This window comes from Cuculus canorus, chromosome 2, assembly GCF_017976375.1.
Source record: "Cuculus canorus isolate bCucCan1 chromosome 2, bCucCan1.pri, whole genome shotgun sequence".
Taxonomy (NCBI): Eukaryota; Metazoa; Chordata; class Aves; order Cuculiformes; family Cuculidae; genus Cuculus; species Cuculus canorus.
This window is the reverse complement of record NC_071402.1, coordinates 138950970-138975978: the sequence shown is the minus strand read 5'-3', so window position 1 is coordinate 138975978 and position 25009 is coordinate 138950970. Positions and strand designations below refer to the sequence as shown.

Here is a 25009-nt window from a genome sequence, read left to right as displayed (position 1 = left end):
TTACACCAACTGGATTTCATTTTTTGTGAGGGGTTTTGTACTCTAGTGTCAATTATTTCGACGAGTGTATTTTATAGAGTATGGATCCTATTAAAAGATTCTTTTCCCCCAGTAAAGCTCTAAAATACCACTTTGAAATTAATCCTTATATATTTATTTTGGTGTAGATATGTTCGTCTGAAGTACAATGAGATGCTATATAAGAAGGTCAGGATTCCTCAGTGTTACATGCGTTCCATTGTTGAACTTGATATTAGGGAATTTTCAGAGTGCAACTAACTACTTAAAGGGGATATATTTACAATACAGTTTGATTCCATGTTCTTTTTATCTGTATTAGTGTTTAGGGCCTTTCATTCTGATCTTAATGAAGATTTGCAAGCACTTTATCTTAAAATGATCGTTGCTTTCACTGATATTGGCAGAACTACTCATAAGCTTTTCAAACTGAAGAAGAAATTCACAAGATTGAGCCGTACTGGGTCATTGTGTCTGTGTTGAAGGGAGGGTATTCCTTTGTTCGCTATGGAATTAGAAAGGCTTGAAACAAAAATTGTTCCAGTGCCTTGCTTTAGAATGGACCCTAAATGGAACAAAAGCCTTTATAGCTGCCTTTATGGATGCACAGATGAAAACAGAGAATAGCATCTGTTAATGGTGGATGCAGAACACAGCAGTCTAATGTGAGAGGTCTAGGGATCTTCTGAAGCTCTTGCACTGTATAGAAGCCATCTATTGACTCAAGTTTCTTTCTGTTCAGGATGTTAAAACACTGTCATAGTTAGACCAGCAGAGCATGTTTCTGAAAGCCCATAATTGTATGTAAATGGTAGCCTGGAAGAGACTACAGAGTAAACGTTGTTATGCAATCAACCACAAAGCATCCAAAAAAGCTACCATATGATTTTAGATTTTAAGTTTCTTTTTTTTTTCCTTCTTTCTTCTAGTGCCTGGCATAGATGCCTGCCATCCCCTACCCCTTCCCTCTTTGGAAAATCCACAAGCAACCAAAAGTTAAACCTGACTAGACCACTTTATTCCTAATGGATTGATAGAAAAGCTGGAGGCTAACACTAATGGTTCTCCTTTGAATACAGAGAGATGATTTCAACCCTTAGGACCATCTGACCTTTAACACGTTTTGCCATAATATAAAATTGGTCTGTGTGGTGTGGATGGCCCCTTCTGCTGATGCTGTGCTCAAATTCTTTGGCCTGGTTGACTTATAGTAAGTGTGAATAAACCCTTATGGGTTGCCTGCAGACTCATCTCCAGAGAGCGCGTTCAGAGGTCAGCACTCCAGGGGTTAGCATAATTAATAACAAGGACTTCTTCTTTATCTGTCTGGGAAGAGATTTGTTAATCAAAGAAAGAAACCTAAGTAACCTCCCTTCATCTTTGCAGTTGACAGTACTATGAGGTCCAATGGAAATATTCATTTAAGATTGTTATTGTTGTTAAGGTATGGACACTATGTAGAAGGAACAGGCTCAGTTCTGCAGACAGCAGTAGATGTACAGGTAAGAATGTGTAGACTAACATATGAGATTGACTTGTTTTACAATTTGTTCTTTTCTGTCTTCTACTTTGTTATTCTGAATATAATTTAAAAAGAATGCTTTTAAAACTACATTTTGTAGTAACTGGGTTTCCAATTTATTTACTTTGCATTCCTAAACAGTTTATTTAAATTAGGGTTATACGTGTGCCTCTCTCTTGTGGAGAATATAAATTGCTGTTACTTTTTTTTATCTGTAGTGTCATACAGGAGTTTCACAGGGTTGTGTGAAAACATTAAAAATTACTAATTCTGTGGATAAACTACAGCACGGTGTTGTGAATCTTGGGCCATTTTTTGTACTCAGTTGATTCAGTAAATACTGTCAAAGGTTTAGTATGTTTGAATTTCAATATTATCATTTATCTGGGAAGACATAGTATTTTGAAAAGTTCTAATATTGATACTAATTTCACCGCAAAATGGTATTTTGGCATTGGGGAAGGTAAAAATAAACATATTGGTGAATCATCATTCAAAGATGCTTTTCATAGAGCCTGTTTTGTACACAAGCAGCACCTCCTGCACTTCTGTGCTTTTCGCAAATATTATGTGGTATTTCTAAGCATAAGAAGAATGCAGTTTTGGAACTTGGGATAACCTCAAAGCAAATGTATTAAAACAGCTACATCTGTACAGCTTACTTTGTATGGATGGTCTGCTACTGAGTTATATTGTCACTGTCCTGTCATTAACAAATGTTTATAGTCCTTTGATTGCCTCATTAAGTATTGGTGTAGCTTGTAATTGGAGGTAGAAATGCTAAATGCCCTCATGGCAACATTGATTTCTTTCTTGTAAGTCCATGTGTTGAGATATTGGCTGCGAAAATGCAACACTAATCATACTTTCAAGCAAAACACACTATTATCTCTGACAGGATGATAATTGAAGAAATATTCTGCTAAGATGGAAGTGTTAAATTTTATGTATCTGGCCTGCATTGGTGATACCTGTTGGTTTTGGATATTTTTCATAGCTTGAATCGGTGTTTAAAGGCATTGAGGAGTTACCAGAAGAAGAGAAGCTTATGAAATTGTCAGCACTAAAACTGAGGTACTTTACCCCAAGAGAAATAGCAAATCTTCATGGATTCCCTCCAGAATTTGGTATGTGCTGCAAAGTACCCGTTTTCACTTCATTCTTCAGAAATGCTAGTGCTGTTTTTTTACTGGGGACCAATCATGCTTTTTATTTTGCATTTTTTTTTAATTTTTTTTGACTGCTTGCTTCTTCTGATTGATTCTTGCTGTTTGGTTAACTCTGCATTTCTCTGAATTTCTACTAGCTTTTTATGTTTTATAAGAGCTAGCTTCTGTGATTAGATTTCTCTTCATAAACTATGGAAAAAAGTTTGACGCAAGAAATGCTCTGTTACTGAATGGTAATGAAGGAATACTTTTGTTTAAAGTTGAAACTATTTGCTCAGCAGCCAACATTACTCACAACTGTGGTAAGTCAACACGTCCTGCCTTTTTAGAAGGTCTTTTAGTGGTTCTCAGTGTTTGAGCTGCTTGCTTTCTCCCTTCTACACATTTACAGCTGCTGACAGCAGGGGAATTTCAGAAGATACAGATACTTCTTTGTTCAAGAATAACCAAACTCTTCAGTTAATGATCTTCTAAGTCATCTCTATTTTCTAGAAAAGGCAGTCCTAACCCTTGGTCAGTTACTTCATTTTCTAACTGTTTATGTGGAAAAGAGGGAGTCAAGGAACAAGACTCAGCAATACCAGTATATTGGACACAGGTCAACTTGAATTCAACCTGAAGTAAATTCACCAGAATTACCCTTGCAAAGAAAGGCAGGCAAGAAAACGTAGATGGTGCTACCTGCTAAGGAGTTTGGCCTGCTGCCGCCACATCAGATCAATTCACTGTCTCTCAGCAACACAAGAATCCATAGAAAAAGACACCACTGACCTTGAGTAATGTATTATGTTTTTCTTCAACTTCCTCAGTGACTTAGAGCTCTGAGGAGTGCTGAAAGCTTTTATATATTTCTTTCTTTTGCTATTTTAGTTTTTTTCTCATTTATTACTTGGTTATATTCAAAATTACTACATTCAAAGAACATCATCAAGGTTGTAAAATCAAGTATTAGAGTTGCCTGCACTGATCTTCCTTGTTTAAGAGTATTTGCAGGAGAGTGCTGTGTTGAGTTGTATGCCACCATGCAGCCTCTCTTGAATAGATTTGTTCTTTTTGCAGCCAGCCTTTTTCTTAGCACAGCTGTGTTCCATATTGGTCTAGGCTGATGCAAAGAAACTTGATCTAAACAGAGCAGGAGGCAGGATTGGGCTGGTATAGGTTTATCATGCTGTTCCAAGATCTCTTGACCTCAGAAGTGCTCGTTTTTTGGGGTTTTTTTTGGTTTTTTTTTCAGATACAACTTGTGTTTGCCAGATGTTAAATCAGTCTTTCGAATATCAGTTACAGGTATAGTAGGTATAGTGGGCTTAATATTGCTTTTATTTTGCAGAGGAAGAACCAAGACAATGGAGAAATCTATGTTTGGAACACTATTAATGTAGGGTCTTCTGTTTGTGAATCATAGACTCATAAAATCACTAGGCTGGAAAGGACCCACTGGATCATCAAGTCCAACCATTCCTAACACTCCCTAAACCATGCCCCTCAGCACCTCATCCACCCATCCCTTAAACATCTCCCGGGAAGGTGACTCAACCACCTCCCTGGGCAGCCTCTGCCAGTGCCCAATGACCCTTTCTGTAAAAAAATTTTTCCTGATGTCCAGCCTGAACCTCCCCTGGCACAGCTTGAGGCCATTCCCTCTTGTTCTGTCCCTTGTCACTTGGGAGAAGAGGCCAGCTCCCTCCTCTCCACAACCTTCTTTCAGGTAGTTGTAGAGAGCAATAAGGTCTCCCCTCAGCCTCCTCTTCTCCAGGCTAAACAACCCCAGCTCTCTCAGCCACTCCTCGTAAGACTTGTTCTCCAGCCCCCTCACCAGCTTTGTTGCTCTTCTCTGGACACGCTCCAGAGCCTCAACATCCTTCTTGTGGTGAGGGGCCCAGAACTGAACACAGTACTCAAGGTGTGGTCTCACCAGTGCCGAGTACAGAGGGAGAATAACCTCCCTGGACCTGCTGGTCACATCGTTTCTGATACAAGCCAAGATGCCAAAACCTATTTCAGAGTGTTTAGAATACCATGCTTTCTCTGTTCAGTGCTCATCCTCAGGGACAACTGTGAGCCTTGATATTTTTGCAAACCAGAATGAACTCTCAAGTCAGGTGTCTGAATTTGAGGGCCCTCCAGACCATCACCATCTATGAAGTGCTTGTTATGCAAACTTGTCTTTTGTCACTTGGGAACATGCAGAGGGAGGAACAGGGACAGATTTTACCTCTCAGAGGACAGTACTCTTCTGTCTTAATTGTGGGACCTTTTTCAGAGTTCTTGCAATTCCCTGCCTTGTATACTGCTTTTCCAACTTCCACGGCACATAAAACAAGTCTCTCTCACTCACTGGCTTCCTCTGACCTATACTCCTGATTCACAGGCAGAACCCAGTGTGCTGAGTCACAAGTGTGACATTTCTTTCCTTTGTGTTTAATCTATTTTCCACATTGTACTTTAAAAAAAAAAAAAGGATTATTCAGCTTGAGACTGGTTGAAGTCTTTGTGGATTTAGGCACTGTTTAAGTTTCTTTTGGGGATTTTCAAGCTATGGGTTTGTTGTTTTGCCAGTGGCTACATTTGTGGCTACAGCAAAGGGTGTTCCCCTGACAATATTTCTCCCATGTTGAATTTCAAGTCATTATTGTCAAGTGTGGTATTTTGAGAGAGAAATGTGCTATAATTTGTCTGCTACAGTGTTCTGTAGTGAGAGCAACATTTGGACTGAAATTTTCAACAACAGAAGGCTTGGAGATGCACCCACTGCATATATGTCGTTAGTCCATGAAGCTGAGAAATGAGAAAACTATAAGCTGAAAATGAAGTGAAGAGAATGGCACGAAGCTTGGTAACAGATGCTGTTACTAGCTGCAGCTACAGTGTTATCAGATGAAACATGATTGTGTCTAAATGGTTCTATATTTAAAAAAAAATTGGTGGCCTTCTCCAATACATCAGGTCCAGAGTTAACATTATTGTTCATTCTTAATATGAACAGATTTATTTGTGCTTTTAACTTCTAAATGTATGAGAAGTAATTGCACTATGGGTCAATGAAATACTGCAGTCATTTGTCTTAGTTGCTACTGTGGGTCCCACAGCAGTATCATTAAAAGTGATGCGAGCATTCTTGCACCTGCGACCTGCTTTCATCAGGGTGCTGTCAGGATGCCTTTTTCATTTGTCTTCTTAGTGATGCATATAAGCTGTTGGGAAACAAACGGCAGCCTAGTGGAAAGCCAGCACAATGTGATAGTGCGTGGTGCCAACAACGGAACATCATCAAGTAGTGTGCATGACCTGAATGCTACAATGAGAGATGTGCAGCAAGTGCCAGCCTACTAAGAGTTGTTAAATCTGTCCTTCTGATGTAGGGTACTATTAAGCCAAGAAGATAGAAGGTGCAAGATAATGTTAACAGGCAGATGGAGGAGGCTTGAGAGAAAGGAAATAGTGAGCCTTGAAAATTAATTTAAGCTTTCAGTTGCCAAGGGGCAGGAAGGAGAAACTCTGAAATCTTCGGGATTCAGATAAGCTTCCTGGGCTATGAGTGCATGTGCATGTGTGTGCATAAATACATATTTATATACTCTTTTAAAATGGGTAGATTCTGTATCTTATTCAGTGGTCTAATGTGAAAACTCCATCTAAGGAAGTGTGTGAGGGAGTGCAAGTAATTGTTCCAAAGAGAGAAGGATGGCTGCCCAAATTTGAGTGCCGGGAAGCTGGTCAGAGTGGATGGAACTGGCAGAAGACGTGTTTACCAGAGCAGTCCACATTTGAGGCATTAATAACTGGCAGGGACATATGGAAAAACTCCTCTGAGACACCACCTCCTCAGCTTTTCATCCTTGGCTCAGCAACTGTCCAACCGTGTTCTCTCCTGAGCAATCCTTGGAAGAAGATTTTTCTGAAGTGCTGTGGAAACTTCAGAACAACTACGTCACTAATTGCACACACACGGTGTGTTTATGCATCAAAGCTAGTGTGGCTGGTGATGACTTGAGGCTCAAAGTTAGATTTTCTTCTTAGGGTTCTTGTTCAGCCTTACGGATGACAGTACTGCTAACGGAAGAAGTGATCCAAATCCAGTGAACTGGTTGGGAATTGGGTTTTTAACATTGTGAGGCTTTGGCTGGGAGGGAAACGCTGCTGCGATCTGTGATAACTGCATTGAGAACTGCTCACTGAAAAAAGGAGTAGACTAAGCTAGGAACAAACCCAGACTAACCATGTTGCACTATGTTGGTTTTTTTTTAGGTTTTCCTGACAAAGTAACAATAAAGCAATGCTATCGTCTTCTGGGAAACAGCCTCAATGTACATGTGGTGGCAAAACTGATTTCCATTCTACTTGAATAATTTAGAACCTGAATCTGATGAATACAGGCTGGTGATAAAGTACTTCCAGCTTTGAAGAGAAAGCTGATGGCAACTCAACAAAAATTGTAGCTTACCAAAATCTTTGTCCAGACATTTTGCCGAACAATTTGGATATAAATACCTTGATTTTGTGATGGATTTGCACTGTAGAGGTGTTTTATTTAAATGGAAGTTTCCAGGAATTTTTAGTTTTCAAAATGTACCTATTACTCAATGAAAATGGATAAGACTCTCTTATCTTCAAACCATCTTCTCAGTACAGTATAAAAAGGATGTAAATGTCAAAACTGTTTTAATTAAGTGTGGAGACCAAATTCTACATATATAATGTCCTCATCTGTAAATATCAGTAATCCATTCTTAAAAGATTTATTTTATATATGATCTGAAATGTTGATGTGTTTTTTGTAGTTAATGGAAATATTAAATTCAGTGTTTTATGTACAATTTTTAAGAAGACACAGTGTCATCCTTAATTTATGGTTGTCTACTCCTTTCTAAATACTTGTAGGCTTCTGGAACCCAACTGTATCTGTCTGGAATGATTTGTTTAGGTGCAGCTGAATAAAAGTACTGTAAGATTTCACAACCCTGACAATAACTTGCCTGGTTTTTAGGGTCTCACGTTATTCAGGATAAGATCATTGCTCCTTATCAAAGATCTGCACATAAAAGACAAACTTCCGTGTCTCGGTTCCTGTGGCATGAGAACTGGAGAGAAACTGTATGGGCTTCTTCTGAAGATTTGTTTGCAAAACCTGATAGTACCAGGGTTTAGAGTGTACATTGGGATGAAACCACTGCATATGGCCATCCTGAGTGCCACACTCACACACTGTCTCGTAGAGCTGGATTTGAATGCTTTTTTAATCATCAAACTTTGTGTGTTTACTAAAAACCTTCTCAAGAAGCATGTGTTTGGTTGTTACATTTCCTTACAGGTAATATTTTGGTATCTAGAGAAAAAAACAGCTTGAGGGAGAGAAAGGTGAAGTGCTGTTTAGTAAGCAGTCGTTAGGGTGTTGATGTGTCATAAATCAGAGGGATTTCTCAGATTGCTAGTGCCTACCATGCACCAAAGCAGTGGGTTGTCAATCCACAAATCCTGAAAAAGACTGGATGGGGCGGGGGTTGTATTTTTTATGGGATGAGACAGGAACAGTCACGGTGCGTTGCATCAAGGCTTGGTAATGCCTAGATGGAGAAACTGAAGACTGCAGAAAACAGAGCTGCTGTAGAGATAGTGCAGCTGTTCTCATCTGCCATTGTCCTGAAAGAGAAAATAAGCTTGGTATTGTTGTTGCCAAAGTCTACCTTATGCTGACTCCTATGTATTTATGCTTCAGTCTTGATCTGCGTGCTGCTTCTGGACTGTCAAACCAGGAAAAGCTCAAGGTGACCTACTTCAGCCTGTCTTGTTCTTTAAGAGCATTGGATGCTTGGGCTATTCTGGCTGTAAAAGACAAACTGAAATGGATTCTCCTAAAAGAGCTCTGGGCTAGGCTCTAGAGAAGGATGATGTTGGCCTCTGTCTTTACCTGGTGTCTCGCCCTAGTACTGTAATGGCAAAAAAGTACTCGCCAAATGTTAGGCTTGGCTTGGCCTACTACTAAACTACAAAGAGCAAATGTGGCTTTGACCGTGTCATGAACCGCAGTTATCTATTTATGTGGTGGTTATTGTGTAGATTTATCAGCCAGATCAATAACTAGTAGCTGTATGGCAGAAGTGTAATAATAGGAAGATCTGTTGCTATCTAACATGATCCAACCATTGAAGTGAAAGCAAAGGAGATCAATTTTATGTATAAATTGGGTTTTATTTCTGCTAAACCATGTACATAACCTGTTCGTTTTGCCTCATGATAAGAATATTTGGCAGAATTTTGCTATTAACTATTAGTGTTCCTTAATCTGTAAACGTGTTTTAGTGATTTATTTGCCACTCATAAGCAAGCAGTTAAAGTCTAAGTGGAAAGTTACCTAGCTGCATCTAAAACTGATACAGAAATTCAGCTTGTTTCATGTTGACAGTGGATTTTAATTCAATGCAATTGTGAAGACAGAAGCCTGTTTGCTAATAAGAGCTGTTTCTGAAGGAGATGTTTTGAAAGAGCAGATTTCAGAGTTGTAAGTATGTATTTGTGTGTTTTACCCCTGCTAACCTTGTAATACCAGTGCAGCTAAATTGAGTGACTGCTTCTTATCGCATCTGTTTGTCATCAGTGGACTCATTTACTGAGCTTTGGTGGGTTGCACTTGCTTGACCTCGCTGGATCACCTTGCTTCCTTTTCTGAGCATTCTCCTAATCTTAAGTGTTTTGCAGCCTACACCAGTGCTGCACTTTGCGCCTTCAGTTTAAGGATTTTCATGACAATGAAACATAATGACAAAAGCAGCTGAAAAGTTAATTAATGAAATCTGGAAGGCAGCTCTGGAAACTGAAGATTGCGAGAATCCGATTTCTGGTTTTGTAGCTCACTTATTCTGCATATCTCAAATGTGTCTCATTATCTTGAGTGAGATGATGTTGTGTTCCCTCAAACTTCAGAAGCTTCACTGACAAAAATGATATCATGTTTGGTGGTGTCATCTTTATGCAGTCACTTTTGAAGCCTGCAGTTACCCTTACCAGAATATCTTACCTTGATAAGCTTTTTTTTTCATCTGAGGAAATCTGGGGATTCCCTATACTTATGAAGAAACCTGTGTAGCAGTGAAGTTACTAAAATACCACGTGTTCAGTGCAGCAGGTTTGAATATTTTTTGAATCATAAACTCAGAATTTTGCAGTGGAGGTGCATCCTTCCATGCCATGAATGCATCCTGCCTACGGGCATTTTTATCTCACTTTTGTTGACCCTCTGAGTAGGAGTATAAGGATGACCAGGAATCAGTGTATTGCAGGCTGGAAAAACATTGGTATGTGATAACACTGGCGTCTCTCTTGAACTTTGTCATGTGTAAACCCCTTTTGTTTTCTAAAGAAGTCTGAACAGGTCCAATGCTTTGATGACTGATGACTAATTCTGTTTTAGCAGTTGTAATGCGTTTTTAAAATAAATTAAAGATTTAGCAAACATTTGTTACACCTCAAGGATGAACTATTATTTCTCAGCCTAACCTTTGATTTCTGTGTTCTGTTCTGTTTTCTTGCCATTCATACTGAAATTTCACACACTGTTGGCTTATTGTATTGGAAACTTATTTACGTGCTTGTTGTGGTTTAACCTCAGCCAGCAACTGCCTCTTGCTCACTCTTCCCCTAGTGGGATGAGGGACAGAATTCAGAAGAGTAAAAGTGAGAAAACTTATGGATTAAGTTAAATACAGTTTAATAGGTAAAGCAAAAGCCATGGATGCAAGCAAAACAAAATAAGGATTTCATTCACTGCTTCCCATAAGCAAGAAGGTGTTCAGCCATCTCCAGGAAAACAGGGCTCCATCACATGTAACTGTTACTTGGGAAGACAAACAACATCACTCCAAACATCCACTATTCCATCTTCTCCCAGCTGTATGTGCTGATCATGACATTATATAGGGTGGGATATCCCTTTGGTCAGTTGGGGCCAGCTATCCCGGCTGTGTCCCCTCCCAACTTCTTGTGTACCCCCAGCCTCCTTGCTGGTACAGGGGGGTGAGGAGCAGAAAAGGCTCAACAGTAACTAAAACATCACTGCATTGTCAACACTGTTTCCAGCACAAATCCAAAACATAGCCCCATATCAGCCACTATGAAGAAAATTATCTCTGTCCCAGTGAAAACAAGCACAGTGCTTGGTGTACTTTTTTTTCTGCATGGTGTTTAAAGAATATGCCATATTCGTAAGGATACGGAGGAGGCAAAGTAATAATTGCCTGAAACACTTGACATTTCTAGGCAGTCCTATGTAATTACTGTAAAAATCATCAAAGAAATATCTGAGGAAAAATTACGTGAAAGTATAAGAAACTAGGCAGAGTGTCCAAAAATTAATTCCTGTAACTATTTTCCTTTTGCCTGTGCAAACGTGAGTATTGAAGTGTTGCAACCTCATCAGGGGAAGTTCATGCTTGTTTAGTAATGACTTCTTTGGATAGATAGCTGATATCCAAGATACCGGGGAAAATGAAGTATTGAGTAGTGATAGTATGTTGATTTAAATGTTTTGAAGAGCATGAAGAGATTTGTGTTATGAGGTTTGGGGGATTTATGTAACTGTTGAAGAAAAGAAATATGTAGCTTTAGATGACCAGGCAGCCATCTGTGAAGGCAATACAGCTGGGTTGTTCTCTTTGACTTTCCTCCACCTGGTCCTTTGGATGGTGGGAGGAAGCATAGGCAAGGGATCTTTTGGTAAGGAAGAGCTCTGATGAAGCAAGAAACAGAGTTGGAGGGGCTAAAAATTTAGTGGAATACGCCACTAGGTGTATTAGTACAAGAGGATTATTGGAGGGATTTTTCCGGTGGCCACTCTGGTTGGGTACCCTTCACTGGGATTCAGAAAACTCTACAGCAAAGTCATCCCTAAAAATCTCCTCTAGTGGGGAGCCTCTCTGGTTTTAAGCACAGGAATTCATCCTGCAGTCCCAGCTTTGTTGAGAGTATGTTTGGCTTGTGCTTTTGGGCATGCACTGAACTGTTGTATCTTGAAACATGTTTAAATTGCAGTCTGGCATCTGGAAGGGAAGCACATTGGTGGTGCTAATATATTTTCTCATACCTAGACAGTAATAAATAGTTTTGATTAGTTCAAATATTTGCCCTGTATATATTTTTAAAAAGAAGCTAATCACATTCTGTTTATAAATATTACACTTAAAAATGGGATTCAACACAGAATTAATATTTCTGAATGGCATTTTGACTATGTATTGATCTTACTTACCGTTTGGCATTACTCATTCATTGTACTTGTGTTGTAAGCTGAAGCATGGAGAAGAATTCAGGAGAAGGCTGGACGAGTTCATGGAAGAAAAATCCTACTGAGTGGGTAAACTTCTGGCTGATGAAGTTCCTAAGCTTCAACTAGATAGAGACCAAGAGAGCGCTTAGGGGAAGTACTGTATGTGCTTGCCCTTTGGTGTACCCTTCATTTCCCAACTATCTGCTCTTTGTCACTGTTGGAGACAGGGTACTGACCTAGATGGATCTTTTTCTAACTCAGCATGACCACTGTCACTTCCTTATATTTTATGGTGACAGAATGCCAATATTTGTAATCACAGCATCCATACACAGCAAATGATTTATGGACTTTCCTCAGATCCGAGCCTCTTGATAAAGCCAACAGTACAGAATAGAACGAATCTGAGGGAAGTTTTGCAGCCAGGTCCATTCATGGCTTTAGGGTTATTAGTGGAAAACGGTGACTATGCAAATGGAAGTCCCTAAAAATAACCTCAGTGTATGTTAAAGCAATTGGAATGTGCTAAAAGGGCTGGAATAATCAATAGAAAAGAACAAAGCCAATGTAACTGACCGCAAACTTTTAATGAACCTGATTTCAAAAAAGAATAAAACAGAAAATAAGAAGCATCAAAGCTGTTAGTGGTTTGTAAAAAGAACGTATAGGAAGAAAAATCAGAAAGGCAGAGGAACCAAAATACAAGTCTTTTAACAAAACTAAAAAACTATGATGTAACTGCCTTAATTGTGACAAAGGAACCCACAGAGAATAAGGACAATAGATCAATTCCAGGTAAAGTAGCTAACTAAATCAAAACTCATCTCTTTGTTATTTAGTATTAAAGCCTCAAAACCTAGATTCCTCGGCCAGTTGTTCAACTTCATCAGCAGGTAACTTATTAACTTTATCAACTATGTTGAAGGAGCAAAATCTTAAGCAGGTGTTGGAGGGCAGCATGCTGAGAAGTAAAAGAACTCCGTAAGGAATGGTGTGGGAAATGGAGCTGCCTTGCAGGTGCTGCAGCCCCTGGGGAAGGTGCTGAAGTCATAAAACTTTCCAGATACACAGAAAGAGAAAGAAGTGAGGGACAGAAATGGAAACATTGTTTTTCAGTCCTCCTCCTATGGTGTAAACCATATGGTTGTTGATCCTTTGTGTAGGGCCTAACGCCAGCTTGGTGGCTCATTGTCTCAGAGCTGTAGGGACACACAGAAAGTGCCAAATTTGATATGGAGCATTGTTTACTCCAGCAATCTGCCTATTTGCACCATGCAAGTAACAGTGCTGCTTCTTGTGTCACTTTTAAACACTGGAATATTATTACAAAAAGGAGAGATGAAAGAGAATCCAGGGAAGTGAAGATTGAAGTATTGGGAGACATGACTTATGTTGAGGTGAAACTCCAGTAATCATCTGTGAAAGCAAGACAACTGGGTTGTTCTCTTTGACTTTCCTCCACCTGGTCTTTTTGACAGTGGGAGGAAGCGTGAACGAAGGGATCTTGTTCACTTAAATTTGCTTAAATTCACTATTTGAGATTAAGTCAGCCATGAGGCTGGATTTATAATGATTTGTAAATATTTGAATCCTAACACTGAATAACAAAGGTATTTTTTTTTTTTATCTATGGAACAAACCAAAAGATTATTCATTAGTCTTCCATTAAAATATTAGCCAGGTTGGGATTCACACCAGTAGTTGCACTTCCCTAATATAAAAAGGGAGCATTGTCACAGACTCCTGTCATACCTCTGCATCTGAGCTGATTTCCTAGGTGCAATTAATATCCATTGAACTTCTGGGCATAATCTGAGTCAACTCTTGTCTTATACAGCAGCATCTTCATGTTGCAGGCACATACTGCTCAGGAGTAGAGGCATAGCACCATTTCATTTCACGCAGCAACACAAGATGGTAGCAAACTGTAGTCTCTGCTAGTACAAGATGAACTTCAACCAGAATTAAAGACAAGTACTCAGTTACTTCCTGCCAAATCTGTGCATAACCCATACTCTTCAGAGGTGTTTCCTCAAGCCATAATGTCAGTGAGGGAATGAATGTTCCGTCCGGGGAGGAGGCGTTTGTGCTAGCTCTCCGTGTTAGAAAGAACAGCCCCTATTCTTACGGCAGCGATTTGCAGCTTTTCCATTCCATTCCTCTAAAAATGATGTCTAAATCCAATGTATTTCAGTAAAATTAAAAAGTGTGGACCTATTTTTCTCCTTAAGATGGTTTGTAGATTTTGCAATTTGGTTAGACTAAGGTGCATTCACTGGGAATGGAAAGCAAATTAATAAAAATCTGGAAAGTCTAAGGAAATGGAGAATAGTATGTCATGCAAGATTTACACAAAAGTCCAGAGCACCCTTTCCTTCCTATAATCAGTGCATAGACAGTTACCTGGTCTTCAGGTCAACTATTTTTCTAAGCTGTAGAGCCTACATGAAGAGAAAGTGAATAGAGTTATTTCTTCTTCCTGCTTGCATTAGCAGTTCTCTTGCCATCCTCTATGGTTTATTGCTCATTGTTCATTTGGTATATTGGAGTTGATGAGTGGGAAAGGGAAGCTTGAATCTAAGACTGGCAGCCAGCAGACAGGGGTAATACATACTCCATATGTAAAAGAAATGCATAGGGAAAAGAAAGGATTTTGAAGGCCACAGCTGAAGTCCAGTTGAAAACTGTCAACTTACAATGGACTTGGTAAAAGAAAGTCCTTAAAGTATGCATATGTTCAACCAGCCTGCTAGGAAGTGCAAGTTTAGTTGGTCCATAGTTTCTTCAAGTTTACACCCAACTGACAGTTATAAAAAAATCAGTAAACTCTTAAAACAAAACCAGAACCTCCCCCAGACAAGCATCAGAACTGACATGAAGAATTGTATTGAGCAATAGTTTAATGGACAATACCAGGATAGCCAGGGGCAGAAGGTGCCCTGTTGACTAGACAGCGATATCGATAATTCATTTATGCTCTCCTGTTCCAGAACAGAGGTTTCAGAGCAAAGAGCAGAATAGAAAATTTAAAAATGTACAAAGACAGATCCTCAGCTGGTGTAAAATACTGTAGCTTATTTGGATTGAATGGAGCAGTTATAGTCTTCAACAACTGAAGATACAATTCTCTATTTTCGTGTGAATGCCACCCCTTACAATGGTGAAGGACAACACATGAGGATTCCTCCTGATGATCCTCTGTTCTGGCAGTAGGACTTGTCTCCTGGAGACCAGAGGCTGCTGTGGATCAGGGAAATACCCAGACATCTGAGCTGCTGCTACTGCACCAGAAGGCACATGGGATGTGCTGTCCCCTGTGGGTTCATGAGGAGCTTTCATCTCTGCTCTTGTAGATCTCTAGGGAGCAGCAGTAACTGTTGGGTTACCTGCATCACAATCCATATAAGCACAAAGCAGACAATCAGTAGGCTTACACTGTCTGAATTCTGAGATATGTTTCTTAAAACACACATATTGTAATAAAAAATTATTTTTTTATGTAAACAATGGAAAATAGTGGAGCTGAGACAACCTCAGCCATTATAGTTATTCACACTGAAGGTTAAGTTATCGGTGGCAGCACCACAAACATTAGCTGTCCTGGCTTCACACTCACTTTCACAGTCCACCTCTGCCTCTTTTTGTGGGAAACTTCTTTTGAGAAGGCTGCAAGGTACTACTGAAGGGTAGAGGAAAATGGGGTCAAGATTCTAATTTTTACTCTTGGAACGTATTACTTTGCAATTTTTAAGTACTTTTGAGTCTCCTTTGAATTTTTCCTTGGACTTCTGCATTGTCTATGGCTGGCCCTGAATTTCAGAGTCCTGGTGTGTGCGATGAAGACGGCCTACACATGCCAAACAAAATACAGTCCCCTTGATGTGTGATTGTCTCCCCAGCATCTGGGGATGAGTCATTCTTGAGTCAGAACAACCATATTTGGTTAAAATTCTATTTTGTTGTTGCAATCCATGGGATGCTGCTTGGTACTGCTAACTAGTTCGTGTCATCTGCCCCATAAATTACTGGCTGGAAGCTTCTCTTTCAATACAAATATTCCTTGCCAGCCACTGTGGGTTTTACATGTGAGGTTTGGGTTGGGTTTGGTTTTACTGTTGGTAACAATTGAGGTACTTGAGTGCTGCCAAATAATCTTTCCTTCACTCATGTGGTGCAGCATATGGGGAGAGCGAGCCATTCCTGGCGTAGCCAGCTGCACATTACAAGGTGCTCTGAAAAACAGGGGTTCTCAGCTGTACAAAGGTCAAAGACATAATGATGCAATATCAGCAGATTTCAATTAATGATCTTTCACAGCTCCTGAAACCAAAAGACAAAAAGAGAAAAATGCATTTAACATGTAGAGGGTTTGCTTGCTGTCAGCCTTTAATTAAGATAACCTGAAATATAGTTCATCCATGCAAGATAAGACAGCAGAATGGGAACTTGCAAATGAAGAGCTGTGTGAGAGCAAAGGGCACCTGGGCTCTCAACAGTACAATTCAGCACTGGAAGTGTCACTTCAAACGCTGGACAGCTGGAGGAGAGCAATGCTGTGGGCTGCTCCTGCTCCAGGGCTTTTAGTTGCATTACTATTACTTACTGGACTGAGCTGTGAATCAAATCACTATGAAAAAAAGAGGCAGAAAAGAACAATTTATGACGAGCAGTAAGTACTATTGCTTGCAAATGCATTTCTTCATATGTTGGCTTCTAAGTGCCAGTAAAGGGAATGGAATGGCTTTACTCTTTGGCAGATATCTTTAATTAAATGATCTCTTTGTTTTTCCATAATACAACAGGCCTCGTTTGTCCTCAGAGCAGGGTAGTTTAGTGTTCCATGCTGGTTCCAGCAAAAATATTGAATTTAGAACTGGACGACTGGGGAAAATAAAAATTAATGAAGAAGACCTTGCAGAACTTTCTAATCAGGTGATATAGTTACTTTTCCTTAATATTTTGTTTTATTTTCAGATTTGCATATTAATAGTTTAATTGTCGTCAGAATTTATCTCAGCAAATGTTTGATGTGTTTTGTATGATTGTTATTTTATATTATCTGTGTCAGCACTCTAATGTGAAAGTAAGCCATTGCAGGCTTTTATAGGAATCATGGTATTACAGAAAATAATTAAAAGATTAAATTGTGTATGTAATGGAGCTCTCTGTATTTAAGTGGACTTTGTAATAGTAAAGTTAAGCAAGAACAAAACTTTCCTAAGTTTTTGAAAAAGCAAAGCTTGTTTACATTGGTAAGCTTTTGAAAAAGCCAGGCTTGTTTCTCATCATCTCTGTTGTTTAAATTTAGGTGAGAGAAAGTAAAGCAGAGATTCAAGAACTTAAAAAAGCCAATGGTGCCGCTCAGAATGTATCCCAGCAGGTTGCTCTGCTGACCTCCAAGGTGAGCCATACCCTTGTGGTATTGTCCTCCAGCATTCCCAGTTTTCCATTCCTCAGATTAACTTCATTACCTGATTCATTTTAATATTTCTGGGCTCCAGTTTAGAGAACTGCAGCAGAGTCCATATTTAACATCAACTCAGAGACTGTGTCTAATGTTGAGATACTTAATCAGTAATTCTGGAGACAATGGAAATACTCCCATAAATTCCATAATTTCCAGTTAGCAGGATTTTTTTTTTTGTTCACTGTTAACATCTCTATGGACTATTTAATATTTACAGCAGTGTGATCCCACTAAATTCACGAAACTGACCATATATGCTCTCACAGGCACTACACAGACATTCCATTCCATAGGTCAGATGGGTAGTAGGGATTTGCAGTGGAAAGAAAAGACCAATGCACTGATTTTATCTCTTCTCTACTCCTAAAGTTTTTTCTCCAACAGACAATTTTGAAACCTTTGTTTCACTTGATTTAAGTGTCTTTTGTTACAGTGTTGCCACAAGTTCCTCATAAAAAAATATTTTATAGCCTAAGAGACCTCTCTTTAGGGAGATTGTGGGAATACGTATCCATCATACTCCCTAATTTAGTTGTAGCTTGCTGTTTGTGGCTATAATCCCCTGAGATATAATGAATCTTTCTTGGCTTTCTGTTTATTGTCTCAGACCTCCATCCCTTGCATGCCCACAAGCACCCTAACAGTCCTTGAATACATTTTCACAAGACTGAGTCTTGCTTTTTTGGAACCAAATTGGAACATATTTAAACTGCCATTTTCTGAACAGCCTAAAATTCTGAAATCCCAGTGGAAGGGGCCTGATTTGGACCTGACTGTCATCTGTTTTCATATATCAGCTGTTCTCTGCTCTCAAAAGAAAACATTTTGTTGGTCTACTGGAGTCCAGCACATACCTCTGTGGTTACTCTCATACCAAGCACAATGTAATTTGCATTTCTCTTGCAGATTGGGAGCCTTGACAACAAACTTCAAAGCTTAGAGCAGGTGAGTAAATGAGAAGCAAACTAGAGATCAAAAAGAAAAACCTAGCCCCAGGTAAGTACAGTGGGTTTACAATGATTAAACAATGAAAGGATTTCTTTCCCCTCATGCATTACTCAAGAAAACTTTCTTTGGCAACAGGAGGTGAAAAAACAGCCAAGATTTATAGAGGAGGTAAAACGCCTTCTTGCAAAACATAAACTGTGTGGGAGCCTGCATTCTTTAAAAGCAAAACAGTTGTAGACTCTGTAACAGCAGCTAGATATGAAGAAGGAAACTTCCCTCAATGATCAGTCAAGACAAAGACCGGAGAAGTCAAACTGGATTTTATATTCTACTAGAAGTAGCTAATTTTCAACTATCACGTGCTTTTCCAAGGAGCTTGTGATAAACGACAGTTACAGCTGCCACTAAAAGCAGTTGTCAAATGAGTCACCCATGGGATGAAGAAGACAAGATAACCCTTCATCTAGACTCACAGTCTGCTGCAAAGAGCGGTCTTTATTAATATTTACTTCTTACAGGGTTTCTCTCATGCCAGTGCTTGTAACTGGCTACCATACATAAGACCAATCATATTAGAAAATATTTTATGCAAGTGTAAGCAAAAGAACTCGATGCATATGCAAATCAACCTTGCTGAAAAAAAGAGGAGGGAAGATACCCAAGAAAGAATGGGGGAGGAGGGAAAGAAGAGAAAAAAGAGGTTTGTTCTTGCAAATAAATTCCCATGAAACTGAGCAGTAATCTCATTTTCTGCTCTTTCCCTGCTCTTTTCAGGCTATCCAGAGGAAAGCCTGCAGTAGTAACCCCTGTAAGAACTCAGGAACCTGTGTAAACTCACTTGATGGTTTCTTTTGCCTCTGTCCAAGCAACTGGAAGGTGAGTCTTTAGCCTCCTTTAATACACAGTGTGTGTGTTTTAACTATAAGGGTACACCTGGTTTAGTGTAATTGTGACAGAGTGTAGCATTTTAAGGTTGCTCAGTACAAAGTGACAAATACTGAAGAACAAAGCAGCAGTATCACACTCATTGTTTGGTTGAAGGACAATGCATTTCCCTGTCAGCAGTATCAACATGTACAAAAATCAACATATACAAAAAATGTGAATTTATGTTGTCATACGCAGGTGATGGCCCATGAAGTCAGTAATGCTTAGGAGTTCTCACAGCAGAAAATTAGTCTTTGGTTTTTGCTGAGTGAGGTGAACTGAACTGCATGCCTTGCTGTTGATCTTATGCAAGAATAGAGAGAAATTGGGTGAGGGGAAGGGTGCTGTTCAAGCTCAAACAAATAAGACAAATTGGGGTGTAAGTTATCAATCCATCCTGAGTTTTTTGAATCCAAAGACTTAGCTGGCAAAGGCTTTAATGGGGCTGTTACATGAACAAGGTATGGATATTTTCCTCAAAAATCTCAGCTAGAAAGTTGTCCCAGCAAGACTGGGTCAAAATTGTTGTGCTTTCAGTCTTAATGAAACAGCATCTCCTGACAGAAGCTGTTAGAAAGAAAGTTTTCTGAGCCTTTTGCTAGCAAGTTGGAAAGTAGAGGAGATAACGGTACTATGCTGTTCATATGCCTTCTACAAACATCTGAAATATTTTATCCCTCATCTGACTGATAACTGGAGTCATAGAAACACAGCTGAAAAACAGAGCCTTGTCATAATGTTTCATAAGGGAAGCTGTATTGATAGCGGTCCATGGTTTGTTTATCTTATGGAACTATATTAAACTTTGGCTCTGTGGTTTGCCTAATTTCTCAGTTATTTGGAAAATAAACTAGTTTTCCATTTCACCTTAGGGCCTCCTGTGTTCAGAGGATGTTAATGAATGCCAGATTTATGCTGGAACAGCTTTAGGCTGCCAGAATGGAGCCACTTGTGTGAACACACCAGGCAGCTACAGGTAACTTTCCAAAACTATTATACAGAACGTTTATGTAAAATACTCTGCTATTTTTGTACCCTGTATCACACCTGCAGCACAAGCTCTAGGAATAAGTCTGTTCAGTATCTCTGTGTTCACAAAGGGACTGTTCACAAAGGCTTGTAGTGATAGGACGAGGGGGAATGGGTATAAACTGGAGAGGAGCAGATTTAGGCTAGACATTTCTTCACCATGACGGGGGTGAGGCACTGGCACAGGTTGCCCAGGGAAGCTGTGGATGCCCCATCCCTGGAAGTGTTGAAGGCCAGGATGGATGGGGCCTTGGGCAGCCTGATCCAGTGGGAGGTGTCCCTGCCCGTGTCAGGGGTATTGGAACTGGATGATCTTTAAGGTCCCTTCCAACCCAAACTATTCCATGATGCTATGATTCTATGATCCTATGCACTATAATCCCTCGCTGCCTAAGAGAATATAAAATCCTTAATTCATGGTACATGCAAGCCCAGGACAGACACAGACAGCCCTCTGAGGTCATTGCCTGCTTTGACACTAGAAGAGCAGTAAGAGCCAGGCTTATCACACAGCCATGCTGGGGAAGGAGGCTGAAAATCAGACCCTGACTCCGATGACTTGGCTCTGTCGTAGGTGCAGATGCTTTAATGCAAATTTTTCTGCATCACAGTGTACTGATGGGGCGGTGAGATGCAGTATGCTGGTCTGTAACCTGCACTCAGCAGTGTGCCCACCCAGCACAGCTTCCCTCCGTTTTCACCTACTCCTTGAGACCAAAGGGAGTGAGGAAGATGAAGGCGCTTTGTCTCAGCAAAGGCTTGGTGTTTTGGGAAACCTCCTGAATGTATGAGCACCGTTGATCACTGGTGTTCCCAGCACATCGCATAATTCTGAGAAATGCCTTCACACCCTCCAGAATACAGACACTGCTGAGACTGCCACAAAGCAAGTCCTGCCACACAGAAAGGGTAAAGAGACACTGCTTGCAGCCAGCTGCCCAGGAGGGTGCCTGGGCTGCCTGTGTGCAGGCCCCCATGGACACAAGGTCCCTGGCATATATCCTTCTCTGGCTGTTCCCAGCTCCTCAGGAAATATGCTTGTGTTTACAGGGCAAGCCAGCCTGAACGTTCTGCATTTTATTTTCCAAAATGTCAAATAATCTGGTAAATAAATAACTTTCAGATATAATACAAAGCTCTCCCTGTGCAATGGGAACAAGGAGGCTGGAGAGTATGCCATAGCTTCTGCAAAGCATTTTGTCTCCTGCTTCAGCATGAAAATCTCAGCCCCCCACAAATATTTGCTTGGCATAACACTGGCCTATAGTGTTTTGTCAGTTCTTGGAAGAACCTTACACAAGCAAAGTTTTCCTGCAGTGCTCCTCACACTTCAGCATTAACATAGAGCCTGCTAAGGTGTCACTTCCTGTCAGCTTTTCTTTGATTTTAAAGGATGCTTCTAGCTTGCCTGCAGCTGTCCCTGACACAGACATTTATCAAGGAAATGACACACAAAGCAGCCTGCCTTTACTTGGTTTTTTACTGTGCTCAGGGATGTGATACAGGTATGTGACTAAATTAAGGTTTAAGAGGACAGACCCTCTGCCTTTTTCGCCAGTGTTTTCATTGTGTTAGTGCAGTCATGATTCCCGTGTCTTCCCCAATGTAATTCTTGCCTTCTTGCTGGATTGCTGCTTCCTAACATGAACTAAGACCTTTCATAACTTATCCAAATCTTAATATTACTGCTTTTGCATTATGCCCTCAGGATTATTGACAGTCCTGAGGGTTTATTGAGTCCTTTCCCCAGCTTTCATAGCCGCCCTTCACATACTGTCTCTCTTGTAAGTACTTCCAGATGCTAAATCCATCCCCGGGCAGAACATGATAGATTCAACAACTGTGAGAACATTGCTGGTAGTTTCTCTGGGGCCCAGCAGCCCAGATCACCTCACTCCTGCTCTGTTGTAGCTATAGGCATCAGCGTGGACTGTGGGTGATAAGAAAATGGTGATATTTATCTTCCCATAGAATCATAGAATGGTTTGGGTTCGAAGGGACCTTAAAGATCACCTACTTCCAATCCCCCTCTGCCATAGACAGGGACATGTCCCACCAGACCTGTCTGTCCAAGACCCCATCCAGCCTGGCCTTGAACCCCTCCAGGGAGGTGGCATCCACAACTTCCCTGGGCAACCTGTTCCAGTGCCTTACCACCTTTGTTGTGAAGGATTTCTTCCTAATGTCTAGTCTAAATCTTCCCCGCTCCAATTTAAACCCATTCTCCCTTGTCCCATCACTATATGCCCTCATAAGAAGTCCCTCCCCACCTTTCTTTTACACCCCCTTCAGGTACTGGAAGGCCATAATAAGGTGTCCCCACAGCCTTCTCTTCTCCAGGCTGAACAAACCTAACTTTCTCAGCCTGTCCTCATGGCAGAGGTGCTCCGTAGCCCCCAGTGATGTCACCAGGAGAAGGGCAATACTGGATCAGGTATTGTGAAATTGAACATAATGCAGTCTCCACTTCCTGTTCAGATTCTTTACCTACATGCTTCAGGCTGTAATTCAGGAAAACATTAAATTATGAGGAAAAAGAGCAGGTATTCAAGAAACACTTCCACCGAATCAAGACCTTAATGAAATGCTGTATTAGTTGGGTGAAAGGCTGTGAGAATCCCCAAATCTGTCAGTATTTTGTGTCAGAGCCAAAATAACAGGGATCCCATCCTGATGTGCCGTCAGCGATGGGAGAGAACCTGGGCAGTGCTGAGCAGCAGTGTATCACAACGTGTTTGAAGGTCCTCACAGTGTGACCTGCTTCTTGAAGCTGTCCTCTGAGCAGCTTCAGATAGGGAGCAAATTAATCTTTGCCAGAATAGGCAGGAGGCAGTTCTGTTGTCCTGCTCCTTTGAAGCTGGTCAGATTCCCTTGCTGTGTCCTTTGGAGTTAAACGTGAATCTCTGAATGTACCTTGAACATACAAAGGTGATCTGGTTCCCTGACCTGTTGCCTCTGTGCTCACCCAGGTTGAGCTGCTGCACTGGTTAGATGCTGTTGGTCTATCTGCCCTGTCTTACAATAATGAACATACTGTCTTACAGCACTATAGACTGCAGTTAAGCATTAAGCTATTGTGGGCTTTTTTAAGCCTAAGTTCATCCAGGCTGCTTGTCCTGGGTGCAGGGTTTTTGTTACCTGCAATTAACTTATCAAACTGCTATTTCAGCTAAGCACGTGACCCCCTGCAAGGACAGTCACAACTTGTTTATAAACTGCTTCAAGGTCCAGATCAGCTGCACTGGAAAACCCTCATTCAAATTCTGTAGATAAATTCCTTTACAGGGTAGTTTTTACTGGCTAGTTTAAAAACAGTCCAACATGGGTGTGTACCTGTCATGTATCTCTGGGAGGAGCAGTCATCAGCAGATATCACAACATATAACATGCATTCAAATAAGTGTCTCACTGTCATTTTCATAAAAAGTTAGTGAACTGATAGGAGGATTTCTGTAGGTTCGGGTGCCTTTCAGTTGTATTTCAGAGCCTCAGATTTGGTCCATGTGGAAATAAAGGGTCAGAGAAATGGGAAACTTTTTACCCAATGGCTTGGGAGTTCCCTATTTCAATTCCACCATGTAGGTACAGTGCTGTGACTGAAGTGCACCCTATAAATAACAGCACAATGCAGCTAGTAGCCTGCAAGCAAGATTCCTCTTGTGAAATGCATCCCTTCAGCCCACTAAGTTCTTCCCAGCCCATCAGCCCGAAATATTTCCCTTGCCTGCCACATTCACCTGAAAGCTGGACTGCTGCTGAGACAGCAGCTGCTGTGTCTTGAGATGTGGATATGAAGTTACCCCATGCCCTGGGACAGGCCAGACGTGGCACTTCTCTGCGACAGGTAGAGTTAAGGCAGTTGGCATCATTTGAGGGTCATAAATTGAAACATAAGATTTAGATGCTCTCTGACTGAAGTGGGGTTTTCCAGGCTCATGCTTTGCTGAAGTCTTATATCAGAAGTTTCCTTGTTTCTGGATTTGCACTTCTTCATGTAACAGAAAGCTGTGGTTTCTCCCACAATATCAGACAGTCATGGATATGCACAAGCCCCATGTGATTTTTGAGTCTCTGCTGAACAGGAGCCCTGCATCTTTGCATGATTATTAATGGGATTGCCAGTATAGCTAAATAGAAGGATTTCATGAAGAATATTGCATGATTGAAACAGAGGGGAATGATCTCTTACTGTGGAAATGCACAATCTTTAAGTGCTATATAAAGACAACATTTTGATTTTTCTGTTTGCTTCCACTGTTAGCTGCTCCTGTACTCCAGAAACCTACGGGCCTCACTGTGCCTTGAAGTTTGATGACTGCCAGGGAGGATCTGAGACACTCTGTGAGCATGGCATCTGCATAGATGCAGACAGGGATGAGCCCAACAAGGTAAGGAACAATGTATAAGTCTTATTATACAGTACAGCACGAATAAATGACAAAAAATTCTGAGCACCACAAAACTGTGTGGCATACATTACTGCTTAAAAACAGCAAGAAATGCCACTGTACAACATAACTTAACCTCTCTGTTGTCTCAAGGACAGCAGAAAGAATTGAAAATGCCTTGTGTCTTGTTAGAGGTACTTGTCAGTGTATCAGATCTACTACATCCATAGGGAGCTTGGGAATATTATTTGAATAATATGCTTATTTGAAGCATAATGCTCA

At 40.5% G+C, this 25009-nt stretch overlaps 2 protein-coding genes across 9 annotated transcripts in view; both read left to right on the top strand.

The window, feature by feature from the left end:
- The window catches only part of TRDMT1 (tRNA aspartic acid methyltransferase 1), a 47019-nt gene extending 36871 nt beyond the window's left edge, over positions 1–10148 (top strand). For 5 of the 8 annotated variants that reach the window (XM_054059224.1, XM_054059223.1, XM_009559065.2 and 2 more), the window contains 3 exons: positions 1463–1520; positions 2538–2667; positions 6958–10146. In XM_054059224.1, coding sequence (XP_053915199.1) covers positions 1463–1520; positions 2538–2667; positions 6958–7058 — 289 coding nt within the window. In that variant the 3' untranslated portion in view covers positions 7059–10146. Of the gene's footprint in view, positions 1–947; positions 1521–2537; positions 2668–6957 lie in introns of those variants that run through there. The other 3 variants (XM_054059221.1, XR_008448626.1, XR_008448625.1) reach the window with 3 other exon arrangements.
- A 6204-nt stretch (positions 10149–16352) lies between these two features.
- The window catches only part of CUBN (cubilin), a 142037-nt gene continuing 133380 nt past the window's right edge, over positions 16353–25009 (top strand). The window contains exons 1-7 of the mRNA XM_054057709.1: positions 16353–16637; positions 16771–16900; positions 17277–17369; positions 18342–18380; positions 19158–19259; positions 20183–20286; positions 24601–24727. Coding sequence (XP_053913684.1) covers positions 16387–16637; positions 16771–16900; positions 17277–17369; positions 18342–18380; positions 19158–19259; positions 20183–20286; positions 24601–24727 — 846 coding nt within the window. The 5' untranslated portion in view covers positions 16353–16386. The remainder of the gene's footprint in view (positions 16638–16770; positions 16901–17276; positions 17370–18341; positions 18381–19157; positions 19260–20182; positions 20287–24600; positions 24728–25009) is intronic.